The sequence below is a fragment of the Staurois parvus genome, unplaced genomic scaffold (genome assembly GCF_062004578.1).
Source record: "Staurois parvus isolate SC_StPar_1 unplaced genomic scaffold, SC_StPar_1.0 ptg000115l, whole genome shotgun sequence".
NCBI lineage: Eukaryota > Metazoa > Chordata > Amphibia > Anura > Ranidae > Staurois > Staurois parvus.
The window spans coordinates 1,745,455-1,768,049 of NW_028317911.1; the positions used below are offsets into that span (position 1 = coordinate 1,745,455).

The 22,595-nt window shown below is 41.4% G+C and overlaps 1 protein-coding gene across 1 annotated transcript; it reads left to right on the forward strand.

The window, feature by feature from the left end:
• Positions 1 to 17,674: 17,674 nt before the first annotated feature.
• Positions 17,675 to 21,208, forward strand: TMEM200B (transmembrane protein 200B). Its single transcript, XM_089671923.1, has 2 exons — positions 17,675 to 17,918; positions 19,995 to 21,208. Exon 2 carries the CDS (start codon positions 20,007 to 20,009, stop codon positions 20,841 to 20,843), a length of 837 nt encoding a protein of 278 aa, XP_089528049.1. The 5' UTR covers positions 17,675 to 17,918; positions 19,995 to 20,006; the 3' UTR covers positions 20,844 to 21,208.
• Positions 21,209 to 22,595: the final 1,387 nt, after the last annotated feature.

Genomic DNA, 22,595 nt, shown 5'->3' on the forward strand with positions numbered 1-22,595 from the left:
TTAACCCATTTACTGCTGCCAGCTTACTTCAGTGGCAGCAGGGAGTGTTTTACACACACTCCCAGCTGATATACATATATATTGTGTGTCTTTCACAAGCTGACTCAGTTGTCTGATGAAAGAGAGCAGGCGGCTCTGTATAACAACGCTTCTAGTTTCGGGTGTCACTTTTCCTGGCGTCTGTTGCCAGGGAAGATGCTAATGGAGTGCAATCTAGCTTTAATGGAGGACAGATGACATAAGGGGACTACATTTGTCAACAAATAAATGTGAAAGTGGAGCCACACACTGATGACATCACTTACAGAAAATCTGTAATCAGCCAAGTCTGCTTCCTAAGCAGTCCCTGCCTGTAGACTACGCCTCAGATTGTGGATTTTTCCTTTCCTTTGGCTATCATGTACAGTCGTGGTAACGGTGCCCTTAATGGGGACCTAAATGGCAATAAAACATAACCCCTCACTTTGCTATCCCAATACATAAACATTTTTATCTTTTAACTCCTTGCTGCCATACATCCAGCCTCATGGAAGTAGATCTTCTTTCATAAGGCTACATATATACATACATGTATTTGTGCTGGGAGAACACTGCACTGCTCACCGTGAATCCCAGGTCCCATACTAACTATTGAGAACCAACCAGAAAGTCTGGTTCATGATCACCTGATCTCTGTGATAGCCTCTGTTTGGCTATCACGGGGATCAGCCACTGTATACAATATACCTTGAAACGTTTTCTCCTTGATAGAGGAGAAAAATGTAAATAAATGCTTGTAAAAAAAAGCATGTAAAATAAATTAAAACAATAAAAGAAAAAAAGAGTTAGATCACGGTTTGATCTAGGTCAGTGTCAGAGATAGAGTTAATGTCAATGTCTAGATCAGAGTCAGTATATTTTAGGTAGGATTTAAAAAAAAAATTTTTTTTTAAAAATTAGTATTAGTGCGAGTTTCATTGTGTTATAGGATACAAAGAGGAACAATGCGCACCAATGTTTCTGGGCTCTACAACCACATATTACATACTGTACGCTTATATGGTATCATTGTGGTAGGAGCAGGAGAATTTTTATTTTGAGTTGGTTATGGTAATTTTGGTATTTTTGGTTGAGTTATGGTAATAGCAAGAAAAATACAGCATTTTTTTTTTTTTTTTTTACTATTTTTGGACCAATTTACCTTTTATTAATTACAAAAAAAAGGCGATATCCGTTACCATTTGCCACCAATTGAATGCCCAATTTGCCCTGACAAAAAAAAAACCTGGTATAGTTCACCTGGACACACAAAGTAGTTGTGATGATATGCACAGCTTTACGAAGTCAAGCCGTAGTTCCAAAATTGTGTGTTCAGGCATTAGGATTTGTTTTACCCTCCATCACAAAAGGGTTAATTACTCTAGAGGCCCTGTCACAACTTAAAAAATAGTAGGTAAAAGCACAGAAAAATCAAGTATTTAAATTCTTATTTGAAGTCTTTTTTCCTAACCATACATGCTATTTTTTACTCTTCTAACGTGACTTTGAACTTACTAGAAAATTTTGATGACTCCAGGAGAGTACATTTCCTAGCATGTTCTTTCCCTCCTTGACCCCTTTTGGGAATCTCTAATTACTTTCAGTGCTGGCCCAACACCTCTGCCTCCCACCCTCCCTACTTAACCATTTATCTGTAGAGTGAAAGTTATGAGTTTACTGGGGCTGCTGACATCACCTGCAAGATGGCCGAACCCATCAACAGTCTTGAGGCTTTGACAGGTAAAACATACATTAACCACTTGCCTACCATCCTATAGCAGATATACTGCTAGAGGGCAGCTGCTCTGCTCAAAATTGCATGTGCATATATATACTTGATTTTGTGGTTCCGGGTAGGGGGTGCGTGCTGCCCTACCTACGCTGACATTGGTTGGAGTGGATGTCAATCAACGGGTCCCTGTTGCCGATTCTCGGCCGGCACTCGGTGATTGCCACTAAAGCTGAGAGGGGAGAGATCTATGTGTAAACACAACAGATCTCTTTCCTGTCAGCATGGACAAACTGCTTTCTCTGCACAGCAGTCAAAAATAGTTTTTTGTTTTTTTTTTCAAAATAGACTGTTGTTTTTTATAGCAGGTTGGTGTTTATAGCAGAGATGTTCAAAAACCACCAAAAGAAAGCTCTATTGTGGCGAAAAAAATGACAAATTTTATTTATGTATAGCGGTGCATGACCTTGAAATTGCCAGTTAAAGTAACGCAGTGCCATATCGCAAAAAATGGCCTGGTCGGTAAGGAGGGGTGGGTAAATCCTCTGGAGGGCAAGTGGTTAACCACTTCAATACTAAGCTACAGCTGAAAGACAGCTATAACGCAGTTTTGTTATTCTGGGAGGGCATCTATAGACATTCTCCCGAGAACTTGCTTTCCGCGCACCCCTCCGGGGCCTGCATCAGGAAGTGTCTGTGATGTGCTGTGTCCAGGGACACAGCGATGACAGACTGTGGTAAAGGCAAATCACTATGGCCCTTAATTATGCAATCGATATGTATAATGACACGCAGTCATAAATGTAGACAAACCCAGGTCATATACAGTTTGACAGTTCTTCTCTCACACAGACACGGCATGTGAGGGAAGGACTGTTTGTTGCAACACAGTCACACATTTTCAGACTTTTTACAGTGCCCATCTGTGCAACCTCATCAGTGCCACTTCATCCGTGGAGCCTCAATAGTGCAGCCTGATAAGTGCAGACTCATCAGCACCCATCAGTGCATATTGGTGCACATCAGTGCAGCCACATCTGTCCCAGTTTCCTCATCACAGCAGTGTTTGACCACACCCAGTATACACTGTCTAAAAAATTCTTCATCCGTGAGCAGGCATTTCAAATCCTCAGTATGACTGACAAGAGCAGGGGGGAGCTCTCTGAATGAGATTCAGATTTGGAATATGTACTGGTTTTAAGTAGTAGCTCTGTAACAGAATTAGAGGAGGAGGACGTGTGCCCACCAAACAAAAGCATTCTGGTGAGGAGCAGGCAACCACCAGTAGCACAGTACCTCTGCATGAAAGGCCAGGTACTTGTGGGGTGTCACGTCAGCCCCAAAGGGATAGGGCCCATGCCAGTCTCCCATATGCACTTGAAAACCCTCTATGGCTTCCCTCTAACTCTTGCTAATATCCCCCCTTTTAAGGCCAACATGAAAAATGTTATACCCATTGATTTTTTAAATCTATTTTTCACCAATTATTAAGTTCAGTTATGGACCAGTGCAATCTTTATGCCCAAAAATGTATTACCAGTTTTTCAAATTCAAGTTATACGCACCCATATGAATGAAAAGAACAGTGGAGGACTTCAAAATCTTTTTGGGCCTCACATTTAATATGAGACTTACAAAAAAATTGAGTAACATTCTTACTGGTTCACCCACCCCAATCATCACATGCCCATTTATTCAGCAGTTATGCCAAGAACATATATTTTATGATCATGCATTTCTTCCATTTTAATGATTAGACACAGTGACCTCTCTGAAATGACCCTGCATATGATACACTTTATAAAATTTGGCCTTAGACATGTGCAGAATGGAAAAATTAGTTTTCTATTGGATAAATTCATCTTGATACCAATTTCACTTTGTAGATTTGTTTCGGAATTCGTTTAGTTTTAGAATTAGTTTTGTTTATTCATTTTCAGAATGATTCGAATTCAAATTGGTGGAAAATGTATCGACTGATCTGAGTTCGGTGTGAAAAATAGCTGGTTGTGACATCTGTGGCATCATTAACAACCGATTACTCATCAGCTGTCTGGTTTCTCCAATGACAGCTGAATGTGAAAAAACAAAATTGCCGGCAATGAAAAATTAAGAATAAAAATGGCGTGGGTTCTCCCCCAAAATCCATACCAGACTCTTATGTGAGCATGCAGGTCGGGAAAGTGGGGGGCAGCACATGCCCTCAACATGGGGGGTGCTTTGGGGGGCCTCCCCCCTTTTCCAAGGCACCATGTCTCCATGTCGATGAGGAAAATGGTCTCTTCCCCACAACCCTGGGCTTTAACAAGGTGTCCCCAGATCCCGGCCTCCCCCTATGTGAATGATTATGGGGTACATACCCCTAATCATTTACCAAAAAAGTGTAAGCAGTGAAAAAAAAACCCACCAGTTTTTGACAAGTTTCCCTAATAAAATATATGTCCTCCGAAGTTGATCCAAAAAAGAAGCGCACCGCCGTCTGACAGTACTTAAAGAAGTACAACCAAAGCTTTTTTGGCTGTACTTCTTCTGTTCTGCACTCCCGTGCCCTGTTTTTCAGCTGCCAGCTGTTGGCAGACGTCACTCAGCCGTTCCAGGCTGGGGAAAGATCCCGACTTCAAAGTCTGGATCCACCCCAGAGTCTAGAGCGGCACCTTGCTCAGCTTCTCAGCCAGCCACTCCCTCCCCCTCCACAGCCCAGCATTCCAGTGGGGGGGCTGACAGTCTAGCTCTCTGCTCAGAGCAGAGAGGAGAACTCAGCGATCAGTGGTCATTGATCATTGAGTTCTCACCCTTAGAGCCGGCGGAGGACAGATACAGCATCGGACCGGTGCTGCATCCACCTAGGTAAGTAAAAATAGGAAGGAAAAAAAAAATGCCCTATGTCTCTTTTAACCACATGCCGCCCAGCCACTGTAGAAATACGGCGGCAGGGCGGCACGGGCAGGCAAAACGTGTGTTTTGTAAACAGGTAGGGGGCACGCGTGAGGCGCGCTGCCGCCCTACCTGTCCCGCCGATCACAGCCGCAGATGTCAGTTGCTGGGTCATAGCCGATCGTTACCGGCTATGTCCTGGCAATTGGCGGCAATAGCTGACAGAGAGCACAGCTGCAGTAGCTGTGCTTTCTGTCAGTTCCCCGACAGCTCCAGGACAAGCTGATTGGGACAGAAGAGTTTCTCTCTCCTGATCAGCCTGTCCCCATCCAGCACACACCCCCGCCCCCTAGTAAAACACTCCCCTCACACAGATAACCCTTCCCTGAAAAATAAACTTAACACCTTCCTCCCCAGTGCCATTAGTACAGTGTCAGTGGTTTTTTTTTTTTTGCACTGATCACTGTATTGGTGTCACTGATGTCTGACCCCAAGTCAGTACCCCCCAATGTCAGAATGTCCGCCGCAGTCCCGCCATAAGCCGCTGATCGCCGCCATTATTAGTATAAAAAAAACCTAAAAATCCCAGTATCTTTCCCGACATTTGTAAACGCTATAACTTTCACGTAAACCAATTAATTTACACGTATTGGGTTTTTTTTTTTATAGCAAAGACATGTTGCAGAATGCATTTTGGCAGAAATTTGACTAAATTTTGATTTTTAAATTTTTTTTTTTACTGGACATGTTTTATAGCAAAAAGTCCAAAATATAGTTTTTTTTCCTCAAAATTGTCAGCCTTTTTTTTATAGCGCAAAAAATAAAAACCACACAGGCGATCAAATACCACCGAAAGAAAGCTCAATTTGTGGGAAAAAAAGGATGTAAATTTCATTTATGTACCATATTGCATGACCGCGCAATTGTCTGTTAAACTAGCGCAGTGCTGTATAGCAAAAAATGGCGTAAATTGCAGTATCTATACCATAGTTTGTAGACGCTATAACTTTCACACAAAGCAATCAATATACACTTATTGGGATTTTTTTGTACCAAAAACATGTAGCAGAATACATTTTGGCCTAAATTTATAACCAACTTTGAGTTTACTATATATTTTTTTATAGCTGAAAGTAAAAAATATTGTTTTTCTTCAAAATTTTTGGCCTTTTTTTGTTTATAGCGTGAAAAATAAAAAGCGCACAGGTGATCAAATACCACCAAAAGAAAGCTCTATTTGTGTGAAAAAAAGGACGTAAATTTCGTTTGGGTGCAGCGTTGCATGACCGCGCAATTATCAGTTGAATTAGTGCATCGCCGAGTAGCAAAAAGAGGCCTGGTCATTAAGGGGGGTAAATCCTCTGGAGGTCAAGTGGTTAAACAGCAAAGGGGTGGGGCCTCCCAATGATAGCTCTGGGTCACCCTGCCCCCTTGTAATGTCACTGACCCAGCATGCCCCCGGCCGATGACATCACAAGGGGGCAGGGGTTACCCAGCGACATCATTGGGTGGTCCCACCCCTTTGTTATTTAAGAACTGTCAGAGGAGCCAACAGATGGTGAGAGCCTTCGTGGAGATCGGAGGGTTGTGTTTTTTGTTTTGTTTTTTTTCCCTCGGGTCGGCAGCAGTGGTCATCATGATTGTGTTTGGATATATTTCGGGAGACATTTAGTTTTTAATAAAGGACTTCATTTCTTACACTTTTTTTCTGAATGATTAGAGGTACTCTGAACCCCATAATCATTCACATGGGGGGGTGGGATCTGGGCATCCCCTACTCCAAAGCACCCACCCATGTTGAAGACATGTGGCCTGGTAGGTTTCAGGAGGGGGGGCACGCTCGCTTGTCCCCCCTTTCCTGACCTGCCAGGCTGCATGCTCAGATAAGGGTCTGTTATGGATTTTAGGGGGGACCCCATGCCGGTTTTTTTTTGTTTTTTTTTTTTTAATTTTGGTGTGGAGTTTCCCTTAAAAACCATACCGGACCCCAAGGACCTGGTATGAACAGTGGGGGGGGGACCCCACGCAGTTTTTTCTCTTAATTTCTCCTTAACAACCAGCTATTCTTCACACAGAATTCAGATCAGGTGATACATTTTCTACTCATTTGAAATTAGAATTCGTTAGAAAACGAATAAACGAAATTAATTTTAGTGAATTTGTTACTATTGTTATTCAGAATTTTGGATACATCCAAATCACCAAATAACCAAAAATTCATCCGAATTTATATTTGGACCAAAACCAACTGCACGTCTATTCAGCCACTTTTTAATCTTTTTCTCCCAGAAATGTTCCTGGTTGTATATCCCAAACGCATCGGTGTGGATGAGTAGCTTTTCCACTTCACTGGTGGGCTTGGCATCAAGCAATTCATCCCCAGTAAAAGGCCCAGATCTGAGGTGAAATTGAACAAGTTGTGCAACAGAGCCACACGTATGCCTTCTGTGTGTATGAAGCAAAGGACACCTACAGTCAGAGCCATAAATATTGGGACATGGACACACTTCTAACATTTTTGGCTCTATACACCACCACAATAGATTTGAAATGAAATTAACAAGATGTGCTTTAACTGCAGACTGTCAGCTTTAATTTGAGGGTATTTACATCCAAATCAGGTGAATGGTGTAGGAATTACAACAGTTTGCATATGTGCCTCCCACTTGTTAAGGGACCAAAAGTAATGGGACAATTGGCTTCTCAGCTGTTCCATGGCCAGGTGTGTGTTATTCCCTCATTATCCCAATTACAATGAGAAGATAAAAGATCCAGAGTTCATTTCAAGTGTGCAATTTGCATTTGGAATCTGTTGCTGTCAACTCTCAAGATGAGATCTAAAGAGCTGTCACTATCAGTGAAGCAAGCCATCATAAGGTTGAAAAAACAAAACAAACCCATCAGAGAGATAGCAAAAACATTAGACGTGGCCAAAACAACTGTTTGGAACATTCTTAAAAAGAAGGAACGCACCGGTAAACTCAGCAACACCAAAAGACCCGGAAGACCACGGAAAACAACTGTGGTGGATGACCGAAGAATTCTTTCCCTGGTGAAGAAAACACCCTTCACAACAGTTGGTCAGATCAAGAACACTCTCCAGGAGGTAGGTGTATGTGTGTCAAAGTCAAGAATCAAGAAAAGACTTCACCAGAGTGAATACAGAGGGTTCACCACAAGATGTAAACCATTGGTGAGCCTCAAAAAACAGGAAGGCCAGATTAGAGTTTGCCAAACGACATCTAAAAAAGCCTTCACAGTTCTGGAACAACATCCTATGGACAGATGAGACCAAGATCAACTTGTACCAGAGTGATGGGAAGAGAAGAGTATGGAGAAGGAAAGGAACTGCTCATGATCCTAAGCATACCACCTCATCAGTGAAGCATGGTGGTGGTAGTGTCATGGCGTGGGCATGTATGGCTGCCAATGGAACTGGTTCTCTTGTATTTATTGATGATGTGACTGCTGACAAAAGCATCAGGATGAATTCTGAAGTGTTTCGGGCAATATTATCTGCTCATATTCAGCCAAATGCTTCAGAACTCATTGGACGCCGCTTCACAGTGCAGATGGACAATGATCCAAAGCATACTGCAAAAGCAACAAAAGAGTTTTTTAAGGGAAAGAAGTGGAAAGTTATGCAATGGCCAAGTCAATCACCTGACCTGAATCCGATTGAGCATGCATTTCACTTGCTGAAGACAAAACTGAAGGGAAAATGCCCCAAGAACAAGCAGGAACTGAAGACAGTTGCAGTAGAGGCCTGTCAGCGCATCACCAGGGATAAAACCCAGCGTCTGGTGATGTCTATGCGTTCCAGACTTCAGGCTGTAATTGACTGCAAAGGATTTGCAACCAAGTATTAAAAAGTGAAAGTTTGATTTATGATTATTATTCTGTCCCATTACTTTTGGTCCCTTAACAAGTGGGAGGCACATATGCAAACTGTTGTAATTCCTATACCGTTCACCTGATTTGGATGTAAATACCCTCAAATTAAAGCTGACAGTCTGCAGTTAAAGCACATCTTTTTCGCTTCATTTCAAATCCATTGTGGTGGTGTATAGAGCCAAAAATGTTAGAATTGTGTCGATGTCCCAATATTTATGGACCTGACTGTAGCTGCATCCCCCTAACTGCCCAGACTATATTGGAACCAGAGGGAAAATCATTTGGAATCTTGTATTCCCACTCCTCAAAAAAAGGGTTCTCATCTATATGTTAACTATTACACCAGCCTGCCCCTTTTTCACAGTCTTTACCAGAACCAAATCCTAGCATGTGACACAGTAAGAGCTAATAGGAAGGGCTTCCTTCAAAGCCTGGTAAAAACCAAACTAGTATAAGGGGAGTCTGTGAGTTTGTGGAATGAAAAAGGTGTTGGATATGAAGTGGAGGGACATACGAGACACATACTGTATATGCTTTCTTCAAATCACAATGACTCCTCCGTGAAAACCCAATGTGTGCACAAGTACAACATGTGCATGGGGGGAGTCGATTATAACAAACATTATCTACCCCTATCTTTCAGCAAGAAGAATCCGCCACTGGTACAAGAAAGTCTTCCAGCTCTTCAATTTGGCAATTTATAATTCTTATGTTATCTACCGTAAATCCACTGAAAGACCCAAACCCTTTCTCAGATATCAGGAGGAAATTGTCACTGCCCTTGTGTACCAGGAAGGCCCACCAGAAGGCTTTTGATCAGATGCAGTGAGCAGACTCCACGAACACCATTTTCCATATAACGTCCCTCCCAGAGTAACAGGCCAAAGACATCAAAAAGATTGTCAGGTATGCTACAGAGGAGGAATTAGACGAGAAACCATTTATTATTACCCCAGTGTCCTTCCCAACCAGGCCTATGCATAGGAAACTACTTCCGCCATTACCATACATCTCTGCAATATTAGTGAAGTATAGTGAACATAATTCTGACTTCCTGCTGTTTCCCCCTTATCTTGTCATTTGCCTTCACACTCATCATGCCTCTGCCGCCTCCTGAACTGACCTTGGACTGTTGTTTGACCACGTCTCTGCCTGCCACCCAAATGAACCCCAGCCTGTTATTTGACCACGCCTCTGCCTGCTGCCTAACTGACCATGCCTCTGCCTGGCACCTGAATGGACACTGGCCTGTTTATTGACAATGCTTCTGCCTGCCCCCCAGATTAATTGACCACATTTTTTGCCTGCCGCTTTGTTCTGTTACTGTAATAGTGGGATTTAAATTAACACAGGAGTCTCATGTATAGGATGGGCTCCAGAGTAGTTTTTCTGAGTGAAAACTAAGTTTTTGGTTTTCTCCGGGTTTTGTAATTCTTGGATTAAGGTCTAGAGACCGGAAGATTCAAAGAGATTTGGATGAGAAGTCTCTACCCCTGTAGCCAGGTCCTACCTGACCTAGGCCCTATGCCTGATATTTCTGCCCACTGCCAACTGACTCTGGCCTGTTAATTAATCATGCCTTTGTCTGCCGCCTAAACTGACCACACCTCTGCCTGTTCCAACCCTGGCCTGCTTATGGACCATGTTCCTGCCTACTGCCAGTAACAATACTTTGTAGTGTGCTGACCATCTTTAACTGCTGCCTGGACATTTCCTTTGGTTGTTGCTGACCACATCTCTGCCTGCTGTGTGGACCAATGCTTTGGCTGTGTTGACAATATGTCTGCCTGCTGCCTGTACTGACTTTGGACAGTATTCCTGCCTGCTACCTGGACCATTCCTTTTGGTGTAGCTGACCATGTCATTGCCTGCTGCCTGGACCAATGCTCTCCTCTGAAGACAACTACACTACTAAAACTACAAGCAATCTTTTCTTTATCCTTTGCTCAGCGGAATATGTTTTGAGGTGTAATTCTTGGTATGTCCATGCTGTGTTAGAAATATCTTATAAATTGACAACTCAAAAATGTGAAATGTAGTCAAGGTGCTCCTTGAATGTTGGGCCTCTGTATGTGGCGAGGCTGTGGAAAAGTCTCACACATGTGATATCGCCATACACAAAAGTAGCAGAATGTATTTTCGAGTGTGATTCTTGGTATGTACATGCTATGTGTTAGAAATATCTTATAAATTGGCAACTTTTTGGAAAATGTAGAAAGAAAATATTTTTTCCAAAAACTTGTGAAAAAAAATTACATGCTCAAAAGATTAATTATGCCTCATAGAATATACATTGGAGTGCTTGCTTTCCAAAATAGGGTCATTTTGTGAGAGTTTCCTCTGTCCTGGTGCACCCAGAACGCCTAAAGGTGCTCCTTGGATGTTGATCCTCTTTAAGTGGCTAGGCTGTGAAAAGTCTTACACATTTGGTATCACCCTACTTCGGAGTAGCAGAATGTGTTTTGGGGTGTAATTGCAAGTATACCAATGCCGTGTGTGAGAAATAACTTGTTAATGACAATTTTGTGGAAAAAAAGGTCTTCATTTTCCAAAGAATTGTAGGAAAAAAATTACAACTAAAAAAACTCACCATGCCTCTTTCTAAATACCCTGGACTGTCTACTTTTCTAAAAAGGGGTAATTTTGAGGGGTATTAGTACTGTCCTGACATTTTAGGGCCTCACAAAATGAGGCAATTAATTTGTAAGGATCAATCAATTTTCAATAATATAGAACATAGCTTGTAGACTCAATAACTTCCACACAGACTAAATAATATACACTGATTTGGGTTATTTTTTTTAATCAAAGATATGTAGCAGTACACATTTTGGCCTAAATGTATGAAAAAATTATTATTTATTTTCAAACTTTTATAATAGAAACTAAAAAATTTTTTTTTTTTTTTTAAATATTTGCTCTTTTTTTCACTTGTATTGCAACAAATATAAAACTCAGTGGTGATTAAATACCACCAAAGGAGAGCTCTATTTGTGTGAAAAAATGATGATGATTTTGTTTCGGTATGGTGTAGTGGGACTGAGTAATTATCATTCAAAGTGTGAGAGCACTGAAAGCTGAAAATTGGTCTGGGCAGGAAGGGGTAAATGTGCCATCCTACCACAAACATACAATGTGAAAAAAAGGGAACCTGCCAATGCTCAATGCAATGTAATGTTTGAAATAAAGAATATACAGTATATGTTGTGATGCACTGAGAAAATAGGCAGGAGCATGTTTTGACCCATGGATGCATATTAAGTGCTAAATCAAAGTTAATGAACAATGCACTACAATGGGTGTCGATGCACCAAAAAAGTGCATTGGTGTAAATGGGTCCTAAGCATTTTCAAAATTTTACAAAAATCTTAATTTTTTGGACACAGTACAGGATTATTAGGCTTTACATGGGTTATATGCATCTACCTTCAGGTGATTGTACATTGGTAAAAAAGTGAAGGCTGCAGGGAGATTCCCTCTAAATAACCCCTCACACTTCTTGCTAGCCTTAGTTTTTTCCAATGTCTTTAAATTGAGTTTTATTTTACCCGTAACAAATTGATGAAAAATAATATTCTATAGCAAGAAACATACATTTTACATTAATTATGCTACCAATATTCGTGTGTGCTGTCTCCAGCATTGTACCTGTTTCTTCTTGCTGGAGGCTAAGCAGCAGTAAATCATTAGGCTGTCAGCAGACTGGCCTATAGTGGCTCTGATTTTAGGCACAGTGCTGAGATTTTAGTGCTGGATTTTTACATATTATAGGTACTTAATTTAAGTGTTTTACATAGCTATACCTGCATAAAGGATCAGCATGAAGTCATCTATCAAGACTTAAGTTACAATTTAAGAAATGGACCTCCTCTCTTCTAAGATAAACTTACCTTCTTCCTATGGTGGTTTTCCCTCTCTTTGATGAGGATTCCTCTACCAAGATCGTTCTCTTACCAAGATTCCTGGCTGCACCAAAGCCAATTCAGCTTCTGGCTCAATTGTGCCTTGGGAAAGCAGGGCCTGCCTGTAATGTTTGTATTACATTCTGCCAGCTTTTTGAAGCAGTGATATGGTTGTGGTTTGACCATGCAGCTGTTTTTCTAAATGTTTACCTTGAATGTTTCTAATGTGCTATGCTGGCAATTCAACTATTTCTGTACCACAACCAGGACTGCCGGGAATGCAGAAATTCACTGTAGTAGCCTGGGCTACAAATGGTTATGGTCTCTTCAGGGTGCTGCTTGAATGACTTGAACACAGGGGGTTGCTCACTTGGCCATTCAGAGAACTACGTTTTCAATGAACACAAGGTATTCCAATTGGACAAGGTGGAGAGGAGGGGTGGATGACATTACAATCCCACCTCTTTCATTCCTTGTTACCTTCTGGATGTAAGCTATGAAGGATTGGATGTAATCAGGCTGAACTGATGTAAAGCCCTGGCCAAACATTTTGAGAATAACACAAATATTAATTTTCACAAAGTCTGCTGCCTCCGTTTTTATGATGACAATTTACATATACAGAATGTGGAGTATGAGGAGTGATCACATGAACTGCAATTAATTGCAAAGTCCCTATTTGCCATGAAAATGAACTTTATCCCCCCAAAAAAATTTCCACTGCATTTCAGCCCTGCCACAAAAGGACCAGCTGACATGTCTGTGATTCTCACATTAACACAGGTGTCAGTGTTGATGGGGACAAGGCAGGGGATCACTCTGTCATGCTGATTGAGTTAGAAAAATAGACTGATTTCAAGCACCACCCTCCTTTTAAAGTTTCCATTGTTGTTCCTCTGTTAACCATGGTTACCTGCAAGGAAACACGTGCAGTCATCATTGCTTTACACAAAAAGCGATTCACAGGCAAAGATATTGCTGCTACTAATACGTGCACCTAAATCAACCATTTATTGGATCATCAAGAACTTCAAGGAGAGCGGTTCAATTGTGAAAAAGGCTTCAGGGCACCCAAGAAAGTCCAGCAAGTGCCAGAACTGTCTCCTAAAGTTGATTCAGCTGTGGGATTGGGGCATCTGCACGCACATTGAGGCAAAGACTTTTGGAGGATAGCCTTGTGTCAAGAAGGGCAGCAAAGAAGCCACTTCTCTCCAGGAAAAACATCAGAGACAGACTGATATTCTGCAAAAGGTACAGGGATTGGACTGTTGAGGACTAGAGTAGTCATTTTCTCCGATAAATCCCCTTTCCAATTGTTTGGGGCATCTGGAAAAAACCTTGTCCAGAGAAGAAAAGGGTGAGCGCTACCATCAGTCCTGTGTCATGCCAACAGTAAAGCATCCTGACACCCATTCATGTGTAGGGCTTACTCACAATTTTGCCTAAGAACACAACCATGAATAAAGAATGGTGCAAAAACCTCCTCCGAGAGCAACGTCTCCCCACCTGTCAAGGATCTGGGTATGACCAGAAATGTGTGGACTGACACAGGGAAGTAACAGGCTTCAAGAATGATATAATAATATAATTTATTATTAGCTACCCAAATATACAATGCTCAGTAAATAAACCAACCTTCCACTAATCTTAGTATGTGCAGGAACACAGGATACAAGGTACAGGGGCTTATGGGAAACATACACCAAGGCACTGATCACAGGCCTGGTTATTCCTTAAATACACCTCCTGCAATCAGCCCCAGGTGTTGGCTGACTGCAGGAGTGAGCTTCTGGCTGCTGAGAGCACCCGCTGGTCAGCCCTGGTACTGCAGCCCACACGGCAGGTGAGTCCCACCACCAGTGCTGAGTCCATTCCTGACACCACCATCCAAGAACAGTTTGGTGATGAATGATGCATTTTCTAAAGCGCTGCCCAAACTGTTGGCGCTATATAAATCCTGTGTATTAGTAATTAGTAAGGAGCAACTTGCCATAAGGCAAAAGTGATAGCTAAGTGGCTTATGGAACAAAACATTGAAATTTTGGGTCCATGGCCAGGAAACTCCCCAGACCTTAATCCCATCGAGAACTTGTGGCCAATCCGCAAGAGGCAAGTGAACAAAAAAAAACCCACAACTCCAATATTGATTATGCAAGAATGGCCCGTCATCAGTCAGGATGTGGCCCAGGAGTTGATTGACAGCATGCCAGGGCAAATTGCAGACGTCTTGAAACAGAAGGGTCAACACTGCAAATATTGCATAAACTTAATGCGATTGTCAACAAAACCCTTTGACACTTATGAAATGCTTGTAATTATACTTCAGTTTTAGGATTTATGGCAAAAAAGTTCAATCTTGGTCTCATCAGACCATAACACATTTTCCCACATGCTTCTTGCAGACTTGCTATAGGTTTTTGCAAAATGTAGCTGGGCTTTGATATATTTCTTAGTAAGAAAAGGCTTCTGTCTTGCCACCGTACCTCGCAGCCCAGACATATGAAGAATATAAGAAACTGTTGTCACATGTCGTACACAGCTAGTACTTGTCAGAAATTCATGCAGATCCTTTAATGTTGCTGGAAGCCTCCCAGACCAATTTTCTTCTGGGTTTTTTTTTTTTCATCGATTGTAACGTCACTGTTGTGCCATATTTTCCTCACTTTTTGATGACCATCTTCACTGTTTTCCATGATATTTTATGGACTCTCTTCCCGATACCAACAATGAAATCCCTTTACGCTAGAATATCAATGCTTTGGGATGACCAAGCCAGAGCCTGGACCTGAATCTAATTTGATTTGGAGCACTTTTGCAAGAAAGAGTGGACAAAGATTCCCACGGCAAGATGAGTTATGCTGATAAACTCCTACCTCAAAAGACTGTTGAAGCACCTTTTGATCTTATGACAGCATTCAAAGTATTAATTTAAGGGTGTGCAGATTTATGCAACCACATTATTGTATCTTTAGTTTTTACCCCCTTTAAAGATTTGTTTTTAATTGAATTGCACAGATTGTAGGTCACATTAAAGGAGAAAAAAAAATCAGAAGTGACTTATCTTTTTCTGATGTTTTTACATCAGAAATCTGGCATTTTTATTGGAATGTTTAGCTCAGCTTTAATGAAAACCTATAGCAAGTGTGCAGTCTGCTCGTCTTCTGAAAATACTACTTCCCTGGCTGCCATACCAGTCTAGTAACTTAAACTGTTACTAAACCCAGGACCCTGCATTTACTATATCTGGTTTCCCACAGTACACAGAGCATGGAAATGCAATTATTTTAGTAAATATAAACTGCTAAATATCTTTTCTCATCAGCAGTCTCGTGACTTCTATCAGTGCCCAGCTGAGCACTGGTTAAAGGCTGTAGGAAGAGTTTTCATTCTCCCCTATGAGGCTGCAGGATCCCTGAACCTCTGTCTGGACAGTGCGGATTGGTCCTGTGCTGATCACATGCACTCTCCCACGAAAAAAAACCCAAAAACCTCTCTAGCATTACATACCAAAATGAGCATGTGTAGTTTTCCTCCAAGCCCTGTTCTATCAGGAGTTATATTGGGGACAGTAGGAGAAGGGGAGGATCAGAGAAGAGAGGATCAGCCTATTGCTTGCAGCACTGATCGAGTGGCTTTTATCCAAACAGTAGATCAACTTCTATTCAGCTGCAGTGACCACAAATTGATCAGAATTCGATCAGTGTATGGGGAGCTTAAAAAACTAAACCCAGGACCCTGTATTCACTATATCTGGTCTCCCAAAGTACATAGAACATGGAAATGCAATTATTTTAGTCAACAAACTGCTAAATACTTTTTTTCATCAGTAGTTAGAGCAGTCTTGTGACTTCTATCAGTGTCCAGCAGAGCTCTAGTTAATCTTGTAGGAGTTTTAATTCTCCTCTGATCGTCCTATGAGGCCGAAGACCCTCTGTCTGGACAGCGCTGATTGACCCTGTACTGATCACATGCACTCTACCAAGAAAAGAAAAACTCTCTAGCAAAACACATCCAACTGAGCATGTACAGCTTGCCCCCAAGGCTCTGTTCTATCAGCAGATGGATTGACAGTATAGACAAGGATGGGACAGTAGAAGGAGAGGATCAGAGAAGTCATGATCAAAGATCCTTTTTACACAATGTGGAGGATTAACCCCTTAGGTTCCACAGTAAATATAACAAGCGTGCTTTACTGCATATAGACTGATTTTACTGTTGTGGGTTTAGTAACACTAAAGTTTTTTCCAGTTTACTGACTCAGAATGGTTTATGTATGAATTGCCAATTATAAGTAGGCAAGTAGCTACTGGGCTGTGTTGCAGATCCCACCCACCTGCAAAACCACCAAGCCGAGTATGAGTCCTATTCGTATGTAGAATAGTTGTTAATGCATGGCAATTGCAGAGTATTTCTGCAGCGATTTGTGAATGCAGTGTACCACAATGCATGGTGGAAGTGCGGGTACTTTGCAAGCTACTGTAGTTGTTTGATAAGGTGTCAGTCTAAATGAAAGGCACTACAGCAGACCACACAAAGTACAGACTTAGAAGACCAATCATGTTTCCTGTTGTGGAGACTCTGGAGAAAAGCAGTATCATACCTCCTAGCTTTATGAGATGGGAAAGGACAGTGCGGTGCAATGTGCACTCAACACATTACTATTTGGCAATGGACACACTTCCTGTAACCAGCAATACAAGTTCAATACCAGAGTATTGCAGCATCCAATCCACTAGCTACTCTCCAATTCTCCAGTCTTTAGAGAACCATTGCTGACCTCTGCTGGCTTTATGATGACCCTCTGGATTCAATATTTTGTTATTGTCAAAGAAATATTATGGAGGTAAGTTGTTCCCATTTTTTTGTATTCTCTTGCTCTACTTACTTGTTCTGGGTTAGTGACTTAGAAAATACTGGAGCCAATTAACTGGCATTCTAAGAGTCAGGAAAGACAGTCCCTGTATTGCTATGGCAGATATTCTTTACCCATAACCCTATAGAATAAAGGGGTCATTTCTTCAAAAAGTGACCGTAAACTTCATAGATCTAACATATCTTGCAGCACAGTACTGTAAAGCTGAGAGTAGTTGAAATCCCCCATTCTTTAATGTTTCTACATATGACTTCTCATGAAGGATAAAGCTTCTCGTTGTGAAGTTTAGAAGGGTCAGAAAGTGTGCTTCTGTCTCTTTAACAATGCCCTCCTCCCCTTTTCCCATCTCCTGTTTCCTCCCTGTTCCAGAAACTCAGATTCTTAACCCAAACTTTCATTCTTAGGACGTGTACAAGAACAGAGAACAAGCGCAGGCATGCAGTGGTCAGACTTACCGGAGTTTTTCAGCTCATATGGAACAGGTGTAAAGATGGCAGAGAAATTCCATTTCTAGCAAATCTGAAGAAAAAAAGTGAATTCCTTTATTTGGAGGGTCATTTACCAAAAATGCTTGTGGAGCAGGAGTCTGTTCTAGAGTTCACTCTATATTGATGTTTTCTATACAGAGGTATGTAACTGATCACAAGATACATTTCAGACACCGCTATTCTGTACTTAGTCTTATTAGTGTTCTCTTTAATTTGATTTCCGCTTTTTATGTGCAGGCGCAGTGTATGCTGACAGGCAGACCACACTGTTAGGCTACTTGTTTCTATACATGCTGAAGACTTCACGAGTCAGTTATAAATCTACCTATTAGTGGCTAATGGACTGTGTTATCCATTGATGAGTCTAGATAATTGATAACCTGTCCTGTAGTCCTTATGTAAATCTTTGTTGTTTCAGCCTCACTGGATCCAATATTTTGAGTCATAGACCTTGAACAAACATGCTTCAAGTAAAGTCATGGCTCCTGATTTGCCTTTCTTGGCCTAAAATGGAAAGTATTGAAGTACTAGGATCAGCGTTACAGCCAGGAAACTAGCATTTTCAGAACGAAAGGTCAGCAATGGCAGCCTAAGTTAGTCTTTCAGTATAGGTGTCCTTTAAATGTTTAATTAAAGTGGTCAACTAGCCAAACACCTTAAAAGTAACACAGAAGGCCATTGTAGGTCATCCTCCATGAGCACTTAGATATCTCTCAGAACTTGAATCACAAAGAAGGGACATTTGCTTTCCAATGTCATTTCTTTTGCTGTTTTCTCTCTTCCCTTCACAAAGCAGTGTTAGTGTCCTCTACCAATCTAATGCCATATAAGGCCTGGTCCTAGGATTTTCCTGGACACAGCTGGCCTTCCCTGTGTGGGAACATTTCATGCACAATGAGAAACCAGTGGTGATCAAACAAAATATTTACTTGGCTTCCCCTTTCATTCAGGCACTGAACATTATATCAAGTGAGACTGCACTTGGCTTAACACATTACTAGCTCTAGAGCAGGGGGTCTCCAATCTGCGGCCCTTTGCTTGTCTTTATCTGGCCCTTGGGCCACTATTCCTCCAACTAACAAACAAGGAGGCACCATTACTTCCACTGACATCAACAGTAGGGACTATTTCTCTCACTGGCACCAACAATGGGGCATTTTTCCTTCCAGTGACACCAGTGAATGGTATTATTCCAATACACCACCAGTGAGGCACATCTCCTCCCACTGATATAAACAATGAGGCACTATTTCCCCCCCAGCAACACTAATGATGGTGCACTATTCCTCCTCCATGTCTGAGACATTGTTTACTCCCACTGGCCACTCCAGCCGCCCTGAAGTCTGAAGGACAGTAAACTGGCCCTTTGTACAAAGTTTGGAGACCCCTGCTCTAAAGTGATTGAAAAGCCAAACATGATTCTACCCAGGCATTGAGAATATCAGAAATGGAATGGCTTGCTGAGACGTATGTTTCATAGCATGACCAGAAATTTGTCATTCACCTGAAAAGGATTAGCAATGTGTAGAATACCACCATACCCGTTGGAAATTCAGTATCAGCACTCACATGACATCTGTAAGTTAGTGTATATAAAAGAAAAGTCTACCAAATAGTAGCAGTCACAGTGTCAGTGGTGGTTCTCCTGCAGACAGGTGATAAAATGATGCTGTGCGACACTAAGGTTTCTTGCTCATCCCTTTAATTACTGACACATGAACTACACCTGAATTGGCTGATTTAATGCATGTAGTGAAGTGACTGGCTATCCGTCCCTTAAATTAAAGGCAAAAATTAGGTATCATGTTTGAGGGCTGTATATGTGAAACTAAAGCTTTGATTGTGTGTACCACATAGGCCTGTGCCACAATGATCACCTGGGTGCAGTCTGTGAATATGTCTTACTTAAAGGCAACAGATTTAACAAATGTAAGGGCTGATAGTGACAATGTACATTCTACATACATACTATTGTCTAAGGACTGTTTCAGGTACCCCAGGGAGATACCAGAACTTTCTAACCAATAGTCTGTTGAAATAATCTATTCTGTTTCCAGTATCAAATGGCTTGAGAATACGGGCCTTTAGTGGAATTGCATTAAAAACTGTATTACCATTTTATGCATACAGAACATTTTCAACTCTCATTATATGCTCACTGCTTTATGTACAGTATATGATGTTTTGTACTAACACACTTTCTTTTCTCCTCCCAGATCTCTTCCATAATGAAGCGTCTAACCACTCATCACCTAGATGTACATGTCTTTCCTCGCTTTTTGGGTTTATTCTGGCGATGTCGTTCTTCCCCTCCACCACCTGATGCTCCACCTAAGGGGCAGCTTCGTCTTCGCTCCCTGCCTGGAACTTTTGTATTCACTGGGATTCTTCTTGTTTTAATAGGGCTTACTGTAGCTGTGATTGGCTACTGGCCCAACAAATCTAGCAGCCCTACGCCATCCATCCCACCCCCACAGCCCCGACAATCTGTCGAGAAGCTGAAACTGATTGGTCCAGTTCTAATGGGATTTGGGCTATTTGTTTTTATTTGTGCTAATACCCTTTTGTATGAAAATCGGGATATGGAGACAAGAAGACTACTCCAACACAGGATAGTTACACGAGGACCTACAGACATTGCTATATCTGCAAGCAGTGGGGTTAAAGTGCCAACGCAGAATACATGGAGTGACAGCTCTGGGGAGCTGGACAACAGAAGGAACATTTTAATCAGGGCACAGCTTTTGTGCCCACCCATTAATGACTTGTCTGTATCTCTTGTGAGCCTGCACTCAGATCCATGTATTTCATCCCTATCACAGCTGGCAGGCAAGCTTAGACATAAGGAGAATGAGAGGTGCTACAACTCTGATATCAGGCTAAATATAGGGGAGAGAACAGCGAGGGAAGGGGTTTTTGATGTACCCCACAGGGGTACAAAGTGTCGGAGCTGGCCAAGGCTGGAGAATGGAGAAGAGAGATGTCCAGAAGTACTTGTTACTACAGAGAATGAATTAGAAGGAACCAGAGAAAGCAGCCAAGAGACTGTGCCTGAAGTGGCCTAAATGAATTTATAGCTTGATTTACTTGTCAATGGACTGAACACTTTCCAAGAGAAGAAAATTCAGGTTTAATACATTTTAAACAAAAGGGAAGATTTACTATAACTGGAGCACTTAGAATATGGTGCAGCAATGCACGGTAGCCAATCAGCTTCTTAATTCGGCTTGTTCAGTTAAGCTTTGGTAAAAACCTGGAAGCTGATTGCAGAGCTGCACCAGATTTGCACTTTCCAGCTTTAGTAAATCTCTACCAAAGTGTTTCATTGGGATTGTTTAAGTCTAATAATGCAGTCTTCGCTGGATATTTTTTTCCAATAGACATGTTATGGATATTCAGTGTTTTAATATTAAAGTGAAATTCCTGTCAATTTCGCTTTCTGTTATGTTCCTGGAACAGGAAGTTAGAACAGCTCAACCACTATTAGTAGAGTGGAGATGCGTTAGAACATTTGTCAGGTTTTTGTTACCAACTCTGTCCCTACATTTTTTGTGACACTAGAACAGGAAGTGAGGGACAATAAAAACCTCCCTTTGTATCTAAAGCGTAAAAAAAAAAAAAAAAAATGTTGTCTGGGAGTTCTACTTTAACATGGTTTGGAGCTTTGTTTAGTCATCGGTAAATGTATCAATGTTTTTACTCATGTAGCACTGCACAGCACATGTATATTAAGAATTTAATGCGAGAGAGTTAAGTATTTCATTGAATGGCGCCCATCTGGGGAGGAGGTGATTGGATCCAGATGTGGAAACCACACTTCCCCGTCCACACAGACCCATTTCTAGAGATCAGCTTTCTGTGCAAGCCCAAGGATTCCTTAACTGTATCACTCCCGACCCTCCACCTATCTTGTCGAGCTAGGTGAAAATAACTGCAATATGGCCCCTGAAGTAACCCCTAACCCTGACATCTTCAGAAAAATACCTTGGATTTGGTTTTAGCCATTTACAGTGGAAAACTTCTGTGGTAACAGAACAAACACAATATGAAAAGATTCATTTCTGTCCTGACATCATAATATGGAATAATAATGCTGTTTGGTTGCAGGAAGGACAGTACAATGACATTTATAATAGAGAGAAAATACTTTCATTTTATTACTTCAGAAGTGAATGAAAAAATAAAACTGCTAGAAACTTTGTGTTCTGACACAGTTTTCTGGTCACAATGTCAAGGGACGTAGATGACATGAATATGTAAAAGTAGCAGGCTGCTAAAATCCTCATGTACCGGGAGCCTTAACATTCCTCTGTGTAGTTCCCTCCCAATTCCTCCTTCACAGGAATTTTCTGCAAGCAGAATATATAACAGCACAATTGGAAGCAGATGACACAACTCAATGATCCAGCATGAAAGCTGCATTTAACTGCTTTGGTGCCGGAATAAAGACATGCAATTTTATTTGGTACTATTTAGATATTGGGGAAAGGTCAATTGTGTACTATAAACATCATCATATTCACTTTAATGAAATAGCCTGCTCAAGCGGAATGATCTTTGCACAGTTATCACTCTGGAACACATGCCTGTGCTGCATGGTCTCTTCCCTCTTGAATAGGAATTGACATTCCAAATGACATGTCCCTAATGTGGCAGGAAGGCAACCCGCTATGACAGATCTGGAATGAGGTGGGGGCTCTGCTGCTCCAGTTTACGCAAATAGTCTACTAATTAAAATACTAATCATTGAAGTCTCCATTTATAGTAGAAAACCAGAGATAAAAAGCGTTACATTTGCATTTTCTGCCTCAACATTT